Raw genomic sequence first — 24,344 nt, forward strand, 5'->3', positions numbered from 1 at the left:
ATATATATATATATACCTACAACCCCCTTCTTTATTTGTGGTTATAAATATGCTTACAGATATACGAAACTGAAAAAAATATATTGTATTGTGGGGAGAGTGGGGATTGTAGATAAAATTAAACAGACAAACAAAACAACAACTGTGCACGTATCATATTTTAAAGTTGAAGATCCGAATTTTGAATGTGTTTTTTCATCTTTCGTGTTTTGAAGTGTGAAATTCGTTGAATATGTTAAGAATAATTATTCTTTCAGATTAGTAAAAAAAAAAAAAAATGTTTCATTATTTTTACGAACAGGCTTACTTTTAAATCTTTGAAAAGTAAATAATTATCTTTTAGTCAGCCCAATAATGCTAATATACCATTAAATAGGAAATGCTTTGAAGAATCGATACCAAAAAGAAAAAGATCATAAATAATTGTGCATTTTACTAAAAATACAATGATTTCTTTCAGCAATTTGTCATTACGTGCTATTAACTCACCTATGGTAGGCCATAAGGCCTACTAACAATTGTTCGTATTTACAAACAGTTATTTCTCCTTTTTCTTTTTGCTGTGACTTGCGTTTGACTTAGTTTAAAATGTGGGTGACTTGCATCTACTACAGTCTCTCGTCTAGTTGGTGCTGGTGGCAAGACGGTCAAGACGACCAAACGTGCAGGGGTTATCTCCAACACATACGGCGCCTAGCATTTTCAAAATGGTCACCCATCTGGTACTGGCCAGCCTCTTCGGCGGTTATGTAGGCAACAAATACAAATATCTATATATTTATGAAAGTGAAATTGTCTGTCTGGGTGTGTATGTCTGCCAAACTACTCTGTTAATTTTCAGTCTACTGACTCCAGATTTGACATAAGGGGTATTGAGATTTGGGAAAATTTTTTTAATCGGTTTTCAGCCAGAAATTTGGCTGTCAAGGGGTCAACGTTCAATGATTTGACCTTTGAAACTCTACCAAACTCCTCCGCCAATTTGGGGTCAAAACACTTGAAATTTTAGACATAGGTTACTTGGACATGAATCAAACTTTTAATTTGATTTCAGCCCAAAACAATAGACATTAAGGGGTCAAAATAGGGGGAAAATTTAAACAAAAAAATGACCTCTATCAAATTACTCAGCCAACTTTTGGTCTAAACATTTGAAATCTTACATAAAGTGGCAAGCTTTTTAATCGTTTTTTTTTTGTCGAAAATTTGGCTGCCAAAGGGTCAAAGTTCAAATGATTTGACCTTTGCAGTTTCTAGCAAACTAATCAGCCAATTTTGGGTCTAAACATTTGAAATTTTACAAAATAAAAAGGTATTCGGACATGTAGCAAGCTTTTTAATGAGTTTTGGGGCGAAAATTTGATTGCTAAGAGGTCAAAATTGAAAGAGTCGCCCTTTGCAGACTCTACCAAATTCCTCCGCGAATTTTGGGTCTAAACACTTGAAATTTAAGATGTAGGTTACCTGGACATGAGTCAAACTTTTTAATGTATATATACATATGCACATAGAGTATGAACAGTATACAGGGCTTGGGCAAAGCCGGGTTGAACTGCTAGTATATATATATATATATATATATATATATATATATATATATATATATATGTGTGTGTGTGTGTGTGTGTGTGTGTGTGTGTGTGTGTGTGTGTGTGTGTGTGTGTGTGTGTGTGTACGCTTAGGAATAAAGAAATAAGCCCTTATAAAGTTGATTCTTCACTTAATCGACAAAACAAACGTTAAAAATACATAAAATTTTACAGGATTCAATGAACTTCATTTAGTTCAGTAAAGGCTACCGTAATTCCTTCCAAACTATCGTTAATTTTTGGATTTTTTAATTTCGCCACGCGAAATCTATAGAGAAAGATAAAAGATGGAATTATCTGAAATGCAGGTATTTATGCTATAATATTTTGCATATTCTTATAGCAAATACTCCTAAATTTTATTTAGACAAAAAATATTAATTGATTCAAAAACCTTTTAAAAAAATATTTTAATGTCTTAATCATCGCGACAAAAACGGCCGTGAATGGTGTTTGTTATGAAAATTTTATATTTTGAATTCTATTAAAAAAAAATGTCATATTATTCTGCTTTTCATATAAAATTTAGAATTCTTTCTGGGAAAAAGTTGCTTAAGAATAATGGATTTTAAGAGATTGTAATTCGTTTAAAAAAAAACTTGGTTTTTCTTCCATTTTTTCGCCGAGCCTAGTTAAGTAGAAGAGACACTCGATGACATTTAGACGAAGCTGCGATTCATGAAACGTGAAGTTAAGCAAGCGACGATGAACAGAATGAAAAGACTTACTTGCTTTCTTGTTCGCTCACAGATGAAAACGGTAACCGTTTTACTTAAAAGTAGCGAGGGACACCTGACATTGCTCGGTCGCAAAATACGCTTAAATATATTTTGAGTCATGCAGATTTTGTATTTATGATTACAGAGCCAATTCTCTATTGAATATATATATATATATATATATATATATATATATATATATATATATATATATATATTTTGTGTACAGAAAGTTGTTAGTTGAGACAGGTCATTGGTACCGTCGGTTTCAAGCCCGATAATAAGGCCCGTTTAAGGTATCCTTATCAAGCTCTCTTCAGCCAATATTCGTCAAAATATAAGTACGCTCTTAAAATTTGGATTTTCCTTTTAATTGAGCACTCTGCTGGAATTCTTTTTCCAAAAAAACTAATCATATATATATATATATATATATATATATATATTAAAAAACACAAGCAGAAAGATAGAGTCAGAGAGAGAAAAACAACACAGGAGTGACCACAGCCGAGGTCGGCGACCTCGACACAGCCCAATAAAAGAGTAATAAAAACTGAATATTCCAATGAATAGTAGACACTTACACGTTTCCACCCCTTGGAAACACTTGAAATGAACTACGAAATGCTATTTTTACATCTCCAACACATTTGAAAATAATTTCTGAAGAGGACGCTTCACAGAACGTCTGAAACGCGTTGAAAACGATTCCAATGATTTAAAAACATTATTACAATGATCTAAACATAATTCTCAATGAAAAACCAAGACACGGAATAATAAAATAATGTTAAAAAATACACATTGTTGGTGACTACCCCCTTATTTAAATATACATCTTTCTTTCGTTGGAATTTCTGAACCCATTATATATATATATATATATATATATATATATATATATATATATATATATATATATATATATATAAATGAATTGGGTACAATCAACTAGAATCGAATCGAATAAATTTAGCGCTCCAATCGCGTTCCCTACCGTTTCAGCTATCAACAGATTGATAAGACGGATTTAAAATTAAACTATTTCAATCTATGAATGAATTTGCGCATACGTAAAAGTAAAAGGAATATGTCGGTAAGTAGCAATGAACATTTTGTATTTCAACTTTCCGGCATATTTTTGTACGCGTTATTGATCAATCCAAACAAAGATTTTACTCGTTATAAACAATACTTGGTGTATGATTACTATTTCCTGATAATTTCAATATTATATTATGCGACCAGTAATTTAAGTATTTATCGGGCAAATATTTACAGACAGACACACACACACACACATACATACATCTAATTTTTTATTCATATAGATTAGAAATAAAAATGCATGTCCTACACACACATACACAGAATATTCGGGATAACATTAGATATTGTTTTCCAGATTTTTAAATTTATTCATACCAATTAGACTTCATTTTAGGTTGGTTAGTTGGTTGGTTTTTTGGGGGTTTTTTTACGGCATATCAACCCTTTTCAGGTTATTTAATGCCGAATGCAGTATTTTTGTAGAAAAATTTTTAATAAAATATATTTGGGTTTTTTTCAAATCGGTTTCTATTTAACTCATAGTTGGGACCCTAACAGGTACTACCACTCCGGGTCAGAGTGGACCTGGGAGCAATGACAATTAAATGATGGTTCCACACTCCCCAAAGCCTGCAAGCTGGGGCCTCACCATCGGATATAGTTTAAGGTCGTATCCAGGACCAGACTTGATTTTAAAGTTAAAATCCCTGCATTCTTTTTCAAACGGGGTCTCGAGTTGAATTCAGATGCCTACGTAGAGTTGCTAACCATTGTAGTTAAGCCCTGAATAACAAGGATGGCTAATAATGAGCCTTATGTATGGCAGAAGGATTATCGGGAAAAAGTAAAAAATGGTTGTCAGCCAAGTTTTACGACCACACAAATCTAATTGTTTGGTCTCCAAAATCCTTGAACTTTAACCCGATGGATTCCCATGTATGGGGCGTCGTTGGGATAGATACAATCGTCGTACCAGTACTACAAGAGACCAGTTAACCGACAGAATTAAAGTGCTTTTTGAAGTCTTCTAAGGGAAAGGGTAAAATCAGCTTAGTCCAGGTTTCGGGTCCGAATTAAGGTTGTATTACACGATAATGGCGGTTATTTTGGGTAACACACTTCAACAATCGTCTGATTTCCTTGCTTTCTTAATTTCTTTGAAATCAATTAAATTTTATCGATACCAAGTGCCTTTTCTTTTTCCTGATAAAACTGTCACTTTTATCCTGAACATTCTAAACAAAATTTTTAATTAACTTGAAGATTATAATTCTAATCTATAATTTGTAAAAGCTTCCTAAGATTTTAGTAGAATCCAAAAGATTTCATATTCATATCAACATACTTTTTTAATGCTTGCTATTGTGGAGTTTTTTAGATTTGAAATTGGCAGTTATATAAATCTTAAAAAATGTTTCAAAATTAAAAATTAAAAAAATAATAAATTTATTTATTAATACAAAAATCTCCGATTGCTATAGCAATTGTATTATTAAGTGATGTTTTGTAAGGGCGGGGGCTGCGGCTTTAAAGAGGAAATTTTCATTACTAATTAATTATTTATATATATATATATATATATATATATATATATATATATATATATATATATATATATATATATATATATATATGTATGTATGTATTTTTTTTTTTTTTTTTTTTACATTTTCACCCCAAACAAGGCACATTGCCACTTTGGTGTAGGGGGCTACTATCAGGGGAAACATCTACTGGGGTACTATGTAGGGATTAGGGCAGCGAGATGTTGGTTCACGTTGCACTTGAACTTATGCATGTCAGTACAGTTGGGGAAGCAGTGACCCGGAATGGAATTCCAAAGTCTAGCAGTTCTGTGGAAGAAACTACTGGAGTAGAAGGATCTTTTACATCTAGGGATCTCTACAGTGTGGGGGTGGGATTTTGCAGCTTGTCGGGTCTGTCGAGGGTGTTCACGTCGTGGGGGCACAAGTGCTTGCAGTTCTTCAGAGCATTCACCGTTATAGTACTTGCAGAACAGGCAGAGGGATGCAACGTTTCGACGATGGGACAAAGGCTGAAGTTTTGATGCCAGTTTAGGGCCTATCAGATTTGCGACTCTCTTTTGAACCCTGTCAAGGAGCGAGAGACTAGTAGCCGATGCACCGGCCCAAATATGACAGCAATACTCCATACATGGGCGAATAGTGGCCTTATAGAGGTACAGGATACTTTCGGGTGTTAAAAGTTTTCTAGCACGGTAGAGAGAGCCCACCTTCCTTGCAGCGGCCCTGGCAATGCCCTCGATGTAACTGTTCCAACTCATGTTTCCAGTGAACGTTAGGCCAAGGAGCTTGAGAGACGTACTCTCAGATAAAGAGTTGTTGGCCATTGCTATAGGTGGTAGAGAAGGTTTCTTGTAATTATTGAATGAAACCAGTTTTGTCTTGGTGGCATTGAACGTTACCATCCATTTTTGTCCCCATTCCACTACTGATTGGAGGTCATCCTCTAGTGTTTCTGCCATTACTTTAGATATATGTTCGTTTGTTTTCCTGTCGTGCCTGCTATAGAGTGTGGTGTCATCAGCATATATCCCCATCTCAGAGGCAATCTTGTCGGGGAGGTCATTTATGAATATCAGGAACAGCAGAGGTCCCAGGATAGATCCTTGGGGCACTCCCGCATTTATATCATATTGTTTAGATGTACGACCGTCGAGGACAACCTGGATTTTTCTCTTATCTAAGAAGGATTTAATTACGTTAAGTATTCTACCAGTGATACCGTAAGATCTAATCTTCCTGAGGAGACCCTCATGCCATACCCTGTCAAAAGCCTTAGATATATCTAGAGCTACCGCTCTTCCCTCTCCCGTTTGTCCAGTGAATGGTATATGCGTTCAGAGATTACAGTGAGGATGTCTGCCGTGGAACGGGCTTGTCTAAATCCATATTGACGGTCGGTCAGAAGTTTAGCATCTGTAAGGTGCTGGACTAGAGCATGGTTAATTAAGGTCTCAAATATTTTGACAAAAAGTGGGAGGAGGCTAATAGGGCGATAATTTAATGGGTCAGTTCTTTCGCCAGAATTCTTGAATACTGGTACTACAGAAGCAGTTTTCCAACAGCTCGGAAAGCAAGATTCATTAAGGCATTTGTTGTAGAGTTTGGAGAGAACTGGAGCTACTTCGGCTGAGCACTTTTTTAATAGCACAGCTGGGATGAGGTCGGGTCCACATGCTTTGGAAGTGTCAAGGTTTTTTATGATAGCATGCACCTGAGCAGGGGTGATTTCCAGGTCGTCTAGCGTGGCGTCTGTCCGCATAGGAAATTGAGGTAGGGGGTGGTTTAGAGGGTCCAGTGTGGAGTTTGAGGCAAACCGACTGGCAAGCATGTTAGCCTTCTCGGTTGCTGAGCAAAGAACCTCGTGATTGGTGTATGTATGTATGTGTGTGTGTGTATGTATGTATATATATATATATATATATATATATATATATATATATATATATATATATATTAATAATGTGTCTATATGTGATCTGCTAATGTACATTTGCGTATATGCCTGCGTGTGTATAAGTTTAAATTAATGTTCTAATGTATAAATTCATTTCTCTCCACACCTCCTTTAATTTAACCCCTTCCTTTCTCAATAATTTCCCCCTTATAACAGTCCCCATGTTTTGACGCCTCCCCCTTCTTCCTCCTTCACAGATAACAATAGTGTTTCATCTTCCTCCCACCTCTTATTTACGCTGTAATCCACACTGACCTTCTTTTGTATACCTTCTGTTTTCACTTTTCTTTCCTTTTCTTTTGTCTTTTTCCCCTTTTTCTTTTTTCTTTCTTTTCTTTTTCTTCTCTTGTATATTCTTTCTCTCCTTTCAATGTCTAGACTATAAAATGTCACTTAACCCCCACCCCTTCCTTGTGAATTGAACTTTTATTTTATTTTTTTTTAATATCTCCTCTAATCCTTTCAGTTAAGAACCAAACTTCTTCATGGGAACTCACTTTATTACTTTGCCTGAAAACATTAGTATGTTCAGTGTAGCGACTATGTAATATTTATCTATATAAATACAACGTCTTCCAGAAAGATCATTTCAAATAAATTTTCTAATTGGTCCAAAATATAATTATTTGTTTTTATTTATAACTAGCAGGACTCGTTGACCGGCGTTGCCCGGTTGAAGCCTCTCTCCCACCCTCACAAAAAATTAAACTACAATGGTTGATGACCTGGGGTACTGTTTGAATCTGAAAAAAGCAAATAAAGGAATGCATAATTCCGTATGCAATAATAAACACAGGAAAAATGGTCCATTAGAATATTAATAGGAAATATAAATAGGGGCTTCTGCAGTTTAATTAACCGTTTTTCCGTAAGTAACACGCCGACATTAAACGAACAGAAGAGCCGTTTAATATTTCACAGAAATTCTGTTTACATTGAGGGGCGACAAAACTCCCACCCCGCCTGAGAAGGGATGGTGTTTTGTAACTATTCTGTGTTTTCACACAACAATTTAATTTTAAAAAATGTCGTGAAGCTTGAATTTAACCTGGAAACTATTTAAAAATAACACGGTGGAACAATTGCTGAAGCCCCGAAAGTTTTCACGAACGGTTTACAAAAACATACTTTTGTTTTTCGGGGTTTTTTTTGTTTTTGGTTTTGGAGGGGGTAATCAATTATAGAACTTGTATAGTCTTTACATGTGTTTCTGCAGTTTAATTATTCATGTTTCCGTAAGTAACACGCCGACATTAAGCGAGCAGAAGGACCGTTTAATATTTAACAAAAATTCTGTTTGCATTTGGGGGGAACAACACCCATCCCGCTCCCCCCCCCCAATGTAAACAGAATTGTTTGTGTTTTCATTTCTAAACCGTAGATGTGTGTAAGTTTGGTTTGAGATTTCGTGACGTGTAAGCATAGACGGAAAAGAGTGCATGTGTATAGAAATGATTTTACTTGGGCGCGTTATTTCCATGGAATAAGGCTATCAGTAGGTAAGTGTGTGTTTATAAACGGCTAATGTTTTTTATTTTCTTTTAGCGAGCGCCAGAGGGGCCTGGTAACGTAGGTAAGCGATATAAGAAAATCCGATCGTTATTATGAAAGTTTTTTACCTGTACATGTCTGTTGCGTTATATGAGTTTAGCAATATGTAAAGGTCAGTTTCTGGGTGGTAAATAATGTTTAAATGATGTTCATTTTTAGCGATAGTGTCTCATGCGGATGGCGCCGCCATGTTTTTTCAACGTTTTGAAGTGTCCGTTTATGTATAAATTCGTTTTATTCTGAAATATGAGAATGGTCGGTTTCGACCAATCATAAACGCCGGAACGTTGTCGGGGAGAAGTTATTAATTTTGATTCGAAAGTCGGAAAGAATATGTTATGTATATGTATGTAATCATCTAGTTACGGAGGGTGTAATTGCTTTGCAGTAAAGAATTGCAGAAAGTACCCGGCCATGACTGGTAGCAGTGGGAGGACTAAATATATAGAAAGAAAAGTATGAACTTCTTCCTCTTATAATGTTACGATTGTGATAGTTGATAGATAGAGTGCAGCATTTTAATTTCACGACTGAATATGTATGTAACGGCTGTAAAAAGTTACATAAGATGGTGGGTAATACTTTAGACATAATAATTTTGTATGCGGCATCTTTTATCGCAAACCTACGGTAATTTGATACTGAGGTGTTTTCTGCAATCAAAGTATTATATACAGAATAATATATCCACAAACGATACGGATACAAACGCGTTTATTGCATTTTGAGTTGTAATCATCAATGCTACAGGCACTCTATAGATTATATAGCCAGGCTTTGTGGACACCTTCTACACACACACACACATACATACATACATACATACATACATATATATATATATATATATATATATATATATATATATAGAGAGAGAGAGAGAGAGAGAGAGAGAGAGAGAGAGATATTTAGGACTGCGCCTCACGTTGTGATTACGTAAGGTGTCCACGCAACAACAAAAAATGTTTTTAAATTAAAGAAAAAATGAACAATGTCATCTGGGTTCGATATATCCTGCTGAACAAGTGGGGATGGGGAAGACTCCTCCGAAATCCGGAAAATGTAAAATAGACAAACGAACAACATACGAAAGCAATGAAAACACAAACACAAGTGGTAAAGTTTACAAATTTTATTTTAAAAATAGAAGATGGTAGGAGGGAGTAATGAGATTGAAAAAAAAATTATGAAAATGTGAAAGTGGTGTCTTACACTAATGTCTAAAAATGCCGACGGAAAATGTATCAATGAACAATAAGAAAATAAAATGGCCAAATTAAGGAATCATCGATTTATCGCACGATATATATATATATATATATATATATATATATATATATATATATATATATATATATATATATAGAGAGAGAGAGAGAGAGAGAGAGAGAGAGAGAGAGAGGGAGAGGGGGACTTACAATTTTTACTTTTTTCCTATGTGACTTTTAACCATTTATACGCGCACCATTTTGTTCACTTCGGACGACAGTTCATGACCTGTAGTATTTTTTGTGTTCAGTTTATCCGCTGTTTTGTTATTTTATCTTTTTGCTCCATGCATTATTGGTTCGTCGTGTTCCCTTGTGTTTGGAAACACGTTCCAAGCTGACATAGTCGACATTATCTCCTGGACGGATATTGGGTCGCCTTCTTTTTTCTTTCGCTGTTCGGATGGGATTTTCCCCTATCCGCTCACCACGGCAGCCTTGCCGAGTGTGTCTAAAAGAAATCTCTCTCTCTCTCTCTCTCTCTCTCTCTCTCTCTCTCTCTCTCTCTCTCTCTCTCTCTCTCTCCGTACTTTGCTTGCCCTTCTCTTTCTTTCTTTGTTCACTTTTGCCGCTTGGCACTCAGAACTAAAAAGGGTTAAGGAGGTAGAGGTGATGTTGGCATCTATTAAACGTTTTCTTAAACTCTCTCCTCTCTCTTTCTCCTACACTCTTTCTATCTCTCGTTATAGATTCGACCTCTCTTTATCTCATTACAGGTTCGACCTCTCTTTCTCTCTCTGTTCTTTTGATACACTCTCTGTCGGCCTGAAATTAAAACTTATAACTTTCTCTTTAAAACACATAATCTATTTTAAGGATTATGTGACAATATATATATATATATATATATATATATATATATATATATATATATATATATATATATATATATATATATATATATATTGTGTACAGAAAGTTGTTAGTTGAGACAGATCATTGGTACCGTCGGTTTCAAGCCCGATAAGAAGGCCCGTTTAAGGTATCCTTATCAAGCTCTCATCAGCCAATATTCGTCTCTTTCTGTACACAAAATATAAGTACGCTCTTAAAATTTGGATTTTCCTTTTAATTGAGCACTCTGCTGGAATTCTTTTTCCAAAAAAAAAAAAAAACTAATCATACATATATATATATATATATATATATATATATATATATATATATATATATATATATAATGAAGTTGGGTGGATATTTTAAATATCAATCTACAATTGCAATGTTCCAATTCAGATATGTCATTAATTTAATTATAAGATTTTATTTATTATTATACTTTTTATTTTTTACTATTTGTTACAAAGATACTCAAATTACGATAAAAGATAAAAAGAAACAACGTTAATTTCTAAAACAAAAAATGGAAGTCGTAAAACTTACTGTATTTCTGTCTTTCTTTCTTTCCTCAACAAGTTCTTTACAAAACTCAATAAAATAAGTCATATTTCCAAATGCAGAGACAGGTTTGAAGTTATTTAAAATTTTTGCAATTGTAGGAAAAATAACTGAAATTGAAAGAATGATATGAGAAATTAAATTTGGATCGTTCTATAAAATTGTATGTGTAATTTTTTTTTTTTTTTTTTTATTCAATTTTCACCCCAAACAAGGCGCAGTGCCACTTTGAAGCAGGGGGCTACTATCAGGGACTTAATTAGCGGGATCATTATGAAAGGAGATGAGTAGAAAGATGTTTGTTAACATTACACTTGAACTTCTGCATATCATTGCAGTTGGGAAAGCAGAATCCCGAAAGGGAGTTCCAAAGACCCGCAGTTCTGGGGAAGAAACTATTGGAGTAAAAGGCTTTCTTGCACCTAGGGATCTCTACTGTAAAGGGATGAGACTTAGTAGCTTGCCGGGTTTGTCGGGGGTAGTTACGTCGGGGAGGTACAAGTGTTTGCAGTTCGTCAGAGCATTCACCATTAAAGAATTAATGAATTGTCTCACTTGGAATAATCTTCCTTTATTATAGTACGGCATAATCACCTTGACACACCGGTTCTCGTTAGATTACTGAAGTTAAGCAACGTTGAGCCTGGCTAGTACCGCTTATCTCGGCATTGTTTCCAGCTGTTTTGAACCTCCACTTGCTACTGGTGTTCAACAATGTCGACTCAGGAGAGGTGTGGTTGGAGATTGCGCGATTCTTGCCACACAAATTTCACGCGCATACCCCCTTACAGTGGGTATCCATAGTCTGTTAAGACTGAAGGAAGCCTTTATCTTTATTATAAGAAATTAAATTCTGTCATCATCAATGTGCAATGAGTTACGTCCCTTGCACTGGTCAGTTATACGTTATCTCCTTTATAATCAAGTAAAATATCTGAGTTGTAAATTATCTCCCTTTATTAGAAGAAACACTGTCATTAAATTATGTAAATAATAAAATCTACGCTTGAACAACACGTGCATTTTCTTAATACTCCATGCATTATTGTTAATCGGGTACTAATGTAAAAATTAAAAGAATTAAAAAGAGACAAAGTTTGTAAGGCCTATCTTTGTTATCTATTCAGTTTCCTGTTCTTACTTTTGTGTCAATTATTAAAAAAATAGAAGGCCACAGTAGAAAAAAAAATAGAAATAATCTAAATTTTCAGTTTTAAAATGTGTTATTCCCCACAACCTGTGATCTATACAGGTAGACACCCCAATGCCTGACCCTCCGATCATTATTGGTAATCACGCCTCAGTAATGATATTCAATCAATACCACACGTGCTTCTGCTCAAGTTCAAATCTTTGAAATCTTATAACGTTACTCTCACTTTCAACAAAACTATGTTTGAAACAAGAAAGCCACCATGCTGCACATGCCGTTCACTGTCTAACTAGAACGAAAAAGAAACCAAGATTTCTCATTTCTTTTTCTTTTAAATTTTAGTATAATAGATTCTGTAATTCGACAAGAGGAGTAGTTGTATCAACCATAATTCCTAATCCTTACTTATTCCTTTAATAAAGATCTGTGAATTTCAATATAAACGTCATATAGGCTCGAAATTGATTTTTGAAAGAGGCAGAAGTCAGATGTCAGAGGCCAAATGCCAAAGGTCAGGTGTTTACGTAAGAAACGGCCTGAATCAAGTTGGAGTTTTAGTTTTTGTTTTAACGAGCAGTAGCCGAGAGCCAGTTCAGCGAATTCCTGTGCCTCAGTTCTACGAACCCATCATCCTATTCCCTGATCAGACTCACCGTCACCATAAAGCTGTTGATACAGTTTTATTAAAAGTAAATAAAAATAAAATTGACGATATTTTTCATGCCCTACTAATGACATGATGTTTACCGTATATATATATATATATATATATATATATATATATATATATATATATATATATATATATATAAATATATATATATATATATATATATATATATATTGTTTACCGTATATATATAGATATGTTGTTTACCGTATATATATATATATAGATATGTTGTTTACCGTATATATATACAGATATGTTGTTTACCGTATATATATAGATATGTTGTTTACCGTATATATATATATATAGATATGTTGTTTACCGTATATATATATATGTGTTGTTTACCGTATATATATATAGATATGTTGTTTACCGTATATATATATATATAGATATATATATATATATATATATATATATATATATATATATATATATATATATGTTGTTTACCGTATATATATAGAGTGGCATGAAGTATTAATACGTGACTGATGCATGTATGTACTTCATAATCATTATGAAAGTAATGACGATAGGTTACTTATTCGTTATTAATATGTTTTCTTTGTGGGGAGTGTTTAAATACATACAATGAACAGTTCGATAAACAGAAGATTATTTTCTTATAATTATGTTTTTGTCCTTTGTATTATTTTTTTGTTGTTATGTCGGACACTTTTTACTAATTTTGTTATAATTTTATATTTACTTTATTTCACATTTAATATTTTATTATTGTTGTTATAAAAAATACGACGTGTTACATACCCATCCATGTGTGTATAAAATATGTTATTGTTTTTCATTATTTCTACCATTTTGCGTTTGCTCCAAATTATTCAACCTATCTTTCTTTAACATTCCAAAGCTGCCTTCATAGTTAATCATATAAATATATTTACCTAGTTAACTCTATTCGCTCGCTACCCTAGAGCCTCAATCTGTTAAAGTTCTAAGTGCTGTAGGTAGAGGCCCAGTAGACAGATAATATGAAAAACCATTGTCACATACACAGAAGAGTGATTTGGATACAAGAAAGGGAGAAGGAATATGAAAGAAATAAGAATGAAAGATTCAAGACTAGAATTAAAAACTATTTCAAAGTCCTACAAATCGGCTCTTCCAGTAGAAAAAGAACCGTATCAAGAACTTAGATAATTAATTAAATATAAACTAAAGATTATACAGAACACAGGAAGAGAAGGAAAGAGAGAGAGAAAGAGAGAGAAAGACAGAGTAAAAACGGGCAGCTTTTTTCTCCAATCCACGTTGCTTTAGAAAAAAATTTGGTAGGGGAAAATTGTATCGGAAAACTCAATTAGCAATCCTGACGAAATCAATGCATTCGTCAAAAATATGTTATTTGATCCCTTTAACCACCAATGACTTGCCGATAACCTCTTATTGATTAAACATACTTCATACTTTAGCCTAACAAGTTGGAAGTTAATACGAGAAGTCTTGAAAAAAGCTAGAGCAATCTAAGCTTAGTGGCCTTACATAGTCTACAAAAAATTCTTTTAACTTTGTGGAAACTAATAATAATTTGTAGACAATGGTGCATAGCAGAAAAAGGCAGCATCGGGGGAAATAAGGGCTAACCAAAAATATAGCAAAATTGAAATGAAATAAAAACAAAAATTGTACGAATTTGCTTTTTTGTTTTTTATCTTTTATTCAACGTTCTTAAAAGAAGATATAATTGTGTTAAAACGATTGTAATTTAAACGATTAGATAAAGCGCAAAACCCCCTTTAAAATGATATATAAAGTAAAGGTATTATAGCAAAAACTTATTTGAAATAAAAATTTAAAATTTCGCCAGTACTTTCTTCTCAATCTACTACGAGCTTGGGCGTAAGGAAAAGGAAAAACGAAAAGGAAAAAACTGAAAAAAACAAAAAGATATGTACAAAGTAAGAATTCCCATTGATATTTAACGAAATAAAATTGAATTATAATTTAAAATATTAATCATGCATATAAAAATATGCATTTTTAACCCTTGTTTATAAGAATACTTCATTAGAATTAAATTTCGGGGTAAGGAAATGTTAAATTGTTTTTGTATTTTGTTTGCTTATTTGGGGGGGGGTTGTATTTTTCTTTCTACAATACACTTACGAATGTTAACCTAGTGAATTAGTTGTTTTTTTTTTTCAGGATTGGGATCTTAAATTAACTTTATTTGGTTATAAAATTTATTCCTTCTCAATGATAATTTGCACGCGGATTTAACTTTGAAAAAAAACTCGGCTAGAGATTTTTATCCTCATCCTCCTAAATTAAGAGAGATTAGACTATTCCTGTAATAATCTGGTCCCTGTTCATTTTGTGGTGGGAATTTAGTTCTGTGCAGTTCTAGAAGATTCGCTCTTCCAGGCTTTGCCTTCTCTCTTTAAGAAAAGGTTAGTTTATCCCTAACCGCCTGAGGCGCCCTCCCGGAGCTGCCCAAGGATTTTTTGCCGACGGGATGTCCAGGCACGTTTTGCAGGTCAGCATACGACTCTTCGGGAGCGCTGACTTCTCAATCTCACTTTCTGACTTTGGTATCTAAGTTCTTGCAGTGGGAGGAAACTAAAAATCTTTAATCATTAAAATAAAAGGACATTTATTTTGATGGGGTAGAGATGATAGTTTTCTACAACGCAGTTTCAATCACCTCCTTGAACAACATGTACTCGGCCAATGTGCCCTGTGTGTACTGATAACAAAGCAGGCCTGGGGAGATATATAAATCAGTATCGCATAGTATAGCACAAGAACGGTGCGCCAGATCCTGATCCGGTCTGATGGGGTCCGCTTAGAAAGTATAAGCAGTATGATATTGAAAGACCAGAAACTGCCCAAGAACCTAAGTCAGATTATCATTAATGACATACATTCAGCACAAAACTCGAAAGCGTATATTAGAAGGTTGCACCTCCCTCCCAGAGGGTTTGGCCTTCGGGCCAAGATCAAAGTGTAGTATCTGTTCCGGCAGATACTGCACTTAAGATAATTTGTACCAGTCAATGGAGGGGAAACCCTCTATACTGGGACAATTATTATTTTTGGTAACCAGAGTGACCCCTTTTAGGGGAGCTGGTTTTTACCTCACATTAAAAATCGGCCTTGTGCCTAATTTGCTCAGTGGGGGAGCAAATAAACACCATCTGTTCCGGCAGATACTGCAAGCTATGACTAGCTATGACTAGCAAAGACCAGATGTGGGGGCAACCCCACATGCCTGACCATTAACCAGCTCCCATTTCCCACCTCTCGGGAGCTGGTCCCCTTTTTCCATTCCCCCTCCCTTCACTCCTCACATTAAAAATCGGCCTTGTGCCTAATTTGCTCGGTGGGGGAGCAAATAAATACCATCTGTTCCGGCAGATGCTGCACTTAAGATAATTTGTACCAGTCAATGGAGGGGAAACCCTCTATACTGGGACAATTATTATTTTTGGTAACCAGAGTGCCCCCTTTTTGCCTACTTTTAGGGGAGCTGGTTTTTACCTCACATTAAAAACGGCCTTGTGCCTAATTTGCTCAGTGGGGGAGCAAATAAATACCATCTGTTCCGGCAGATACTGCACTTAAGATAATTTGTACCAGTCAATGGAGGGGAAACCCTCTATACTGGGACAATTATTATTTTTGGTAACCAGAGTGCCCCCTTTTTGCCTACTTTTAGGGGAGCTGGTTTTTACCTCACATTAAAAACGGCCTTGTGCCTAATTTGCTCAGTGGGGGAGCAAATAAATACCATCTGTTCCGGCAGATACTGCACTTAAGATAATTTGTACCAGTCAATGGAGGGGAAACCCTCTATACTGGGACAATTATTATTTTTGGTAACCAGAGTGCCCCCTTTTTGCCTACTTTTAGGGGAGCTGGTTTTTACCTCACATTAAAAACGGCCTTGTGCCTAATTTGCTCAGTGGGGGAGCAAATAAATACCATCTGTTCCGGCAGATACTGCAGGCTATGACTAGCTATGACTAGCAAAGACCAGATGTGGGGGCAACCCCACATGCCTGACCTTTAACCAGCTCCCATTTCCCACCTCTCGGGAGCTGGTCCCCTTTTCCCCTTCCCCCTCCCTTCACTCCTCACATTAAAAATTGGCCTTGTGCCTAATTTGCTCGGTGGGGGAGCAAATAAATACCATCTGTTCCGGCAGATGCTGCAATCAAAGACCATATATGGGGACAACCCCACATATAAGACCATTACTCCTGTATCAATCAGTTATTGGTCAATGTAGGGGAAACCCTTCATTACCAATGGTCACTATCCAGCTCCCCTACTCCCCGGGGAGCTGGTTCCCATTTCCCTGATCTCTCCACATTAAAAAAACGGCCTTGTACCTAATTTGCTCAGTGGTGAAGCAAATAAATACCGCGTATATTAGAAGGTTTAAAATATTCTCCAATTTGTTATCAAAATGAAACGTTTAAGTTTAAATGAAAACTAAGCCGAACCATTCATGAAAATAAGGCATTTTATATACATATTGTTTTATTTGTAAATTTGCTTCTTTGATAATTGATTTGCTTTTTAAATTACTTACTTGCCAATCCTTGTAGAGATTTTAAAAAGTTATCCGCAAAAATTGCTCGGGCATTTTTAACAACTGGACTTTCGGGATCTTCCTGTGAATCTACATTAATTCCAAATGCAGTCGATACTATAACATCCATTGTATAACCTGAAAATAAACTGAGAGAAAAAAAGGAAAGTCTTCTTATAGTTTGATGTACGAAGCGTTTTACTGCTTTATCTGTTTAGATGTGCCAATTAATGTAAAAATATGAAAACGATTATTTTTAGTTTGCTTGTAATCGTTCAGGTAAACACTGTCTGTTGGTTTTAAAATGCCAAATTAGGCAGAAATTAAAGTTAGTCTGTTGTTGAACAGGAACCTCAACCGATGGTAATATTCAATGCTTTTTGCAATCTCCTTTTTATGAGAGACATTTTCAAAAACCGATTGTCACGATTATAGCATTCTACCGGAAAGACCATCGTTTAAAATCCTCGGTTTAACATTCACAGGTAACATGAATTGATAGAAATACATAGGAGATACTGCCACGGCTGCTGCAAAGAAAGTGCTTTTTTACAATTACTTTAATTGGATGTGCGTTGATAAATTTCTTGCACTAGTGCCCCCCTCGACGTAAATACATTTATATATTGCAAGGCTTTCTACTCCATTAGCTTTTAATCTAGCTGCAATCCCTTGAAATTCCCTCCCTGATCCCCGGTTCCTTGGCTGCGATAATATTCTTAAATTTAAATGTAAAGCGAACAAACATCTCGCTTTACAAATCCCCACTAAGGATGCCCTTATCAATTTGGCTGCTAAATAACAATAACCCCTTATAACTCAGTGGCAATAAGTATTTTTTTAGATGAATATATTTTTTTAATTAGCATTTTAATGCATGATGTGCGATGAAAAAACATGTCTTTTTTGAAATATTTGACTTGAAGTGTTTTGACTTGAAGTGTTTTGAATTGAAGGTAGGAAAACGTCGGAAGTGAGTTTCTTCCACATTCCTTTATTTCTTATATTAAAAAGCAAATAGTGATCAGGATAAAATATTAAAATCGAATCAATCGAGCGAAAGTGACATTTTTGCTTTTAACAGCACAAATTTTATCCGCTTAAAACACATCTTTATCAATATTTTATTTATAAAATTATCGATAAAACCTGCAGGGGAAAAAGTCCACTTTACTTTATAGAGAAGAAGAAGAAGAAGAAGAAGAAGAAGAAGAAGAAGAAGAAGAACAACAACAACAACAACAACAACAACAACAACAACAACAACAACAACAAGAACAAGAAGAACAAGAAGAAGAACAAGTAAGAAACAGTAGAACAAGAAGAACAAGAAGAAGAAGAAGAAGAAGAACAACAACAACAACAACAACAACAACAAGAACAAGAAGAACAAGAAGAACAAGAAGAAGAACAAGTAAGAAACAGTAGAACAAGAAGAACAAGAAGAAGAAGAAGAAGAAGAAGAAGAAGAAGAAGAAGAAGAAGAAGAAGAAGAAGAAGAAGAACAAGAACAAGAACAAGAACAAGAAGAAAAAGAAGAACAAGAACAAAAAAGAACAAGCAGAGGAAGAAGAATAAGAAGAAGAAGAAGAAGAAGAAGAAGAAGAAGAACAACAACAACAACAACAACAAAAAGAACAAGAAGAAGAACAAGAAAGAAGAAGAACAACAACAACAAAGAGAAGAAGAGGAAGAACAAGAAGAACAAGAAGAAAAAGAAAGAAAACAAGAAGAAGAACAAGAAGAAGAAGAATAACAGGAAGAAGAACAAGAAGAACAAGAACAACAACAACAACAAGATGAACAAGAAGAAAAGAAGAAGAACAAGAACAAGAACAAGAAGACGGAAAAAGAAAAAGAACCAGAAAAAGGACAAGAACAAGAAGAACAAGAAGACGGAAAAAGAAGAAGAACAAGAAGAAGGAGAAGAACATGAGTTTAATGATAACAACATCAGTAATCAGAGAGGTGACAACATGGACTGTCAACTCCGGGTTTACCAAGGTCGAATCCAGTTTGTGCTACAGGAACACTTTTACTTAATGATGTTGAAAACCTTAACGTGGTCTCTCCTGTTAGTACCCGATGTCTTTCAAGAACTAATTCTAACTGGGAAGATATCGAGGAAATGAATGCCAACAATAATCATCTAATTCATACGAAATGAATGAATGATAATTAACAAAAACAACAACAACAACAACATTTCCCGTCAAAGTCAAAATAATATCTGTTAGATTTGTCTTCATTCTTAGTAAAAAAAATAATTGGTCAAAATTTACAGGAATTTTTGGATTTTGGATTTCCAATTGTCATTTATCTTGAATAATTAATAAATATTATTTTGTCTATATTTTGCTGGAAATTGAATTATTAAAATAGAGAATTTGGCTTACATGGTGACATCTGTTGCTTCTTTGCTATCTGCAATTTTATTTAAGTTTTTTTCAAATGTCTTCAGGGAATTTTTAATCAATGGAACCATCTGAAATTAAAAATCCATTTAAATTAAAAACGGAATTAGGTTTAAAAATGACTTTATTTTATTATATGGTATAATTTTTATATCGTTGAAAAAATGTCTATTAGTTTGTCATCTAAAATTATAATATTGAATACTGGGTTTGTATAATCGAGATTAATTCACTTAATTTCATATCATAATAAAATAAATTCGATGTTCACTTCTAAAATCAGTCTCCATAAAACTATAAATACAGACCTATGATTTCAACACAATCATGCTTCCTTCAGTCACTTTCATTCGATTTTATAATTTCCTACATTAATTCTGACATAATGAACTCTCACAAAACAGTCATATTTAGAGGAATTAAACATAAGTTTCACATTTACTACCACTCTCTCATCATTCTGAAGGTTAATTATTAAAGTTAGGAATCAAATAAAACAGACTTTGCTTGTTTTAAGTAGGAATAAAACTGTGGAAGTCCAACCGATGTCAACAAAAAAAAAACTAACACGTAAACATGTTTTTCGTTTAACACACAGACAGAAAGAGACGTCTGCCTTTATTTACATTTCTACACAAAGAGAGAGAGAGAAATCCACTCACTTGTTTATATATAGACAAAGAGAAGTAACTGGAAGTTACCCAAAAAAAACTTGTATCCGAAAAAGAACATGGCATTAAAGCATTAAGCAAGGGAACTAACCCTTCATACAGTCCAAGAGAGACAACTCTTGCAATTTCCACAGTATTAAAACCTATTATTATTAATAATTCCCAACATATTCATCGTGACTTCTTCTTTGGATACATTTTTCGCACCTCAATCCCTCATTGTTTTATTTTCTTATTCCGTGCAATTTCTTTTGCCAATTACAATTTCCCTCGTGAAATACAAACCGTTCATTCTAGGAATTCTTCAATTCTGTCCAGTCGTCATGCTTATATTCACTGAATGAAGGCATATTCTTGTTTATTATTGTTTGCATGAGAAGTGACGTTGCTGTGCTTTCAATGAATTTTATCTGGTCTTCATTCCGGTTACTTTATATTGTTTTCTTATCAATATATTAACTAACAATTTAATAAAGCAAAAATGTTATAATCAAGATGTATTTAACTTCAATATCAAAACAAAAGAAGAAAACAATAAACTACACTCCACCCTAAAATTTATCTGTAAAGCATATTTTTGATACTCCAATATTACTTTTCGGATAGCATTTTCAAGTTAAATTCAATTTTTATGGTAATTTTTTTTATTATTAAATTGTTAGGTCATACGAACCTCACGCATTCTTTTAGCGCTGTAAGATGGCGCCAAGACTGTTCGAAGATATTTCCAGTGATCATCTTTGGCTACGATTAGCATGTTTGAACTGTACTCATCTACTGAAAAAGTTATCTGAAAAAATATCAAAATATTTTATCAAAGAAAATACAAATTAAAACATATTATAAGCAAATATGCTATACATTTAGGCTGAGTAGAAATGTCTTGGAAATCAAACTTGATTTCAATCCTTATCTATATATTTATAAAAGTGAAATTGTCTGTGTGTCTGTCTGTGTGTATACATTTCCCTACGAAATTACTCTGTCAATTTTCAATTTACAGACTCGAGATTTGACATAAGGGGTATTGAGATTTGGGAAAATCTTTTTAATCGGTTTTCGGCAGAAATTTGGCTGTCAAGGGGTCAAAGTTCAACGATTTGGTCTTTGAAAACTCTACCAAACTCCTTCATCAACTTGGGGTCTAAACACTTGAAATTTTAGATGTAGGTTACTTGGACATGGATTAAACTTTTAAGTTGACTTCAGTCCAAAACAATAAATGTTAAGTGGTCAAAATTGGGGTCAATGTTTAAAAATATTTGATCTCTCAGCCAATTTTTGGTCTAAACATTTGAAATTTTACACAAAGTGTATTCAGACATAAGGCAAGCTTTTTAATCGGTTTTTGGCCGAAAGGTTGGCTTCCAAGGGTTCAAAGTTTAAAATATTTTATATTTGCGTTCTCTAGCAAACTATTCAGCCAATTTTTGATCTAAATATTTGAAGAGTATTCAAACATGCAGCAAGCTTTTTAATCAGTTATTCGGCGAAAAATTTGCCTGCCAAGCGACATCGTCATGAGAGGACGGTTTTGCTACCCCCCCCCTGTAGAAAACTGATCATTTTAGGGTGAAGAAATTAACGTTTTTGACAAATTTTTCGATATTTGTCGGTCGAAGGATTGAGCTTAAAATGATACCGATCTGGTGAAAATCCGTGACCCGTGTCGAAAGTTTTAACATACAAACAAACACACACACACACATACATACATACATACATACATACATTTTCGCTTTTATATATATAGACGTATCTTTCACAACAAACACTCGTCTAGCCACAACCACTATCAACAATTACCTCCATTCTCTGTGTCTGCCTAAATCTAAACGTAAATTCCATGAGAAAAGCTTCTTTTCTTGAACTGCCTGCCTGTGGAACTCTTTCCAGATGACTACAACATGGTCGTCTCCGAGTCCAATGTAAACAAGTCCTTGTTGAGTGGTTCCCTTAAATAATCAAATTCTATCCAATTTCCATGAACAACGATCACTGTGCTGTTGTCTTAGTAACCATCTTATACTCATTGACCTTTATCCTCAAGTGGCTTTCAGGCCTTGATTCGTACAACTCACTTGTTAAAAAAGTGATAATATTCAAGATGAAAAAATAAAACGGCCTAAGTTACAAATTACGATATTTATTTACAAAGAGAATATTTCTCCATCAACGATACTTTGGATTCTTTTTCCTGTTTTTCACATTTGGACAACTAAATTAGATTCACTTATTATAACAATGTATTCCGTGTCTGATTGAGATGAGAAGCAAGTACAGGATTACTTACAGGTCGGTTTGTAAAATTGGAGAAACTTTTTACTAGGATTTCTCCAATAACTTCAGGGTCACTGATTACCAAATTGGGTGTAGAACCAAAAAATATTCTGCAAAACAATAAAAAAAAATATTAATTACATTAACGACAGAATAGAAATAATGAAAAATATACCCTTTTTACAAAAATGTCTTTTTTCCTTAACAAATCGGTAATTAAATGATATTCGTGCAAATCAAAATCAATCAATCTCAAAACTTTATTAATTATTCTGCATCTTCATTCCAACCTCAACGAAAAAACAAACATCATGAAACTGCAGAATTGCTCGACTTATTACTTATTTTAAGGTTTGGGAATTCATTTGTATTCGTTAGGTCTTATCGATATAAAGGGTTGAAATGTCTGGCATGGTTGACCACATATGGTTCGAAGTAAAAATTATAGACAGAGGACAAATAGTGGAAAGTAAGATGACATTATTCAATGCTTATATTTATAATTATTAAGTTAGTTAATGTCCATATTTATAATTATTAAATTATTCAATATTTATAGTTATAATTACTAAGTAAGTTAATGTCTATATTTATGATTATAAAATTAATCAATCTCTAAATACAGATGAAGATAGTGAGTTCTGGAGTCTGATTTAGTCTGTTTAAAAGAACACAAAGATAAGGCTAGTTAATTACGAGATGCCAGAGCAATTATCTCAGAGATTCAGCAGATGGAGAACATTGTGATAACACTTAACGACGTGATGGCTGTCATTCGAAGCATGACGAATTAGAAGGCACTAGGTTCATATAGAGTGAGTACATTTTGATTCAAGCAGTTCTTATGTCTTTATTCCCCAATAGATGCTGCCCTGCAAGGGGAAATTCCTGATTGGCTTGTTAGAGGAAGAATGACATTGATTTGAAAGGAGTCTTCGAGAGGAACAATTGCCAGCAATTACAGGTCTATCGCATGTCTGCCACTAATGCTATCCGACGATCATCTACTAAGCAGACCTAGCACAGAATTAACACAACATGGGAACAATCAATTATGAATAACATATATATATATAAGATACCTTTTAATTAAAGAAACAAAGGACATTCAGTCAACTTCAAAACTTTATCGATTATTCTGCATCTTTATTGTTATATTTATCAGATTTTTACTGATTTTCATGTTAGAAATTAAATTTATAAGTAAATTTAACAAATAATCTTAGGTTTAATCGTTTGTGTTAATTATTAAATAAATTAAAATAATTTTATTAAAAAGTTCTTACCCATAACAGTCGCCATATTCCTTCTTCCATTGAAAAAATATATGTGTAAAACCCTAGGATAAAAAGACATATCAAATAAATATAGATAGTAATAATTAAATAATTAAAAATATAAACATATAATTTATATATATATAATATTTTGGTTACAGAAATCTCCCTCTGGACTAAATAATCGTAATCTTGCCATAACAGATGCCACATACAAATTTAAAATGTCTAAACTATTA

The 24,344-nt window shown here is 33.9% G+C and overlaps 1 protein-coding gene across 1 annotated transcript in view; it reads right to left on the minus strand.

Annotated features, from left to right (window-relative positions):
* LOC145241214 (cytochrome P450 3A14-like) overlaps nucleotides 1-17,593 on the minus strand; it is a 38,017-nt gene extending 20,424 nt beyond the window's left edge. Inside the window, exons 1-2 of the mRNA XM_080104011.1 lie at nucleotides 17,464-17,593; nucleotides 11,062-11,186 (exon numbers count right to left, since the gene is read on the minus strand). Of these exons, the coding sequence (XP_079960137.1) occupies nucleotides 11,062-11,186; nucleotides 17,464-17,593 (255 nt within the window). The remainder of the gene's footprint in view (nucleotides 1-11,061; nucleotides 11,187-17,463) is intronic.
* Nucleotides 17,594-24,344: the final 6,751 nt, after the last annotated feature.

This window comes from Euprymna scolopes, chromosome 2 (genome assembly GCF_053919585.1).
Source record: "Euprymna scolopes isolate OS-2025 chromosome 2, ASM5391958v1, whole genome shotgun sequence".
Lineage (NCBI taxonomy): Eukaryota > Metazoa > Mollusca > Cephalopoda > Sepiida > Sepiolidae > Euprymna > Euprymna scolopes.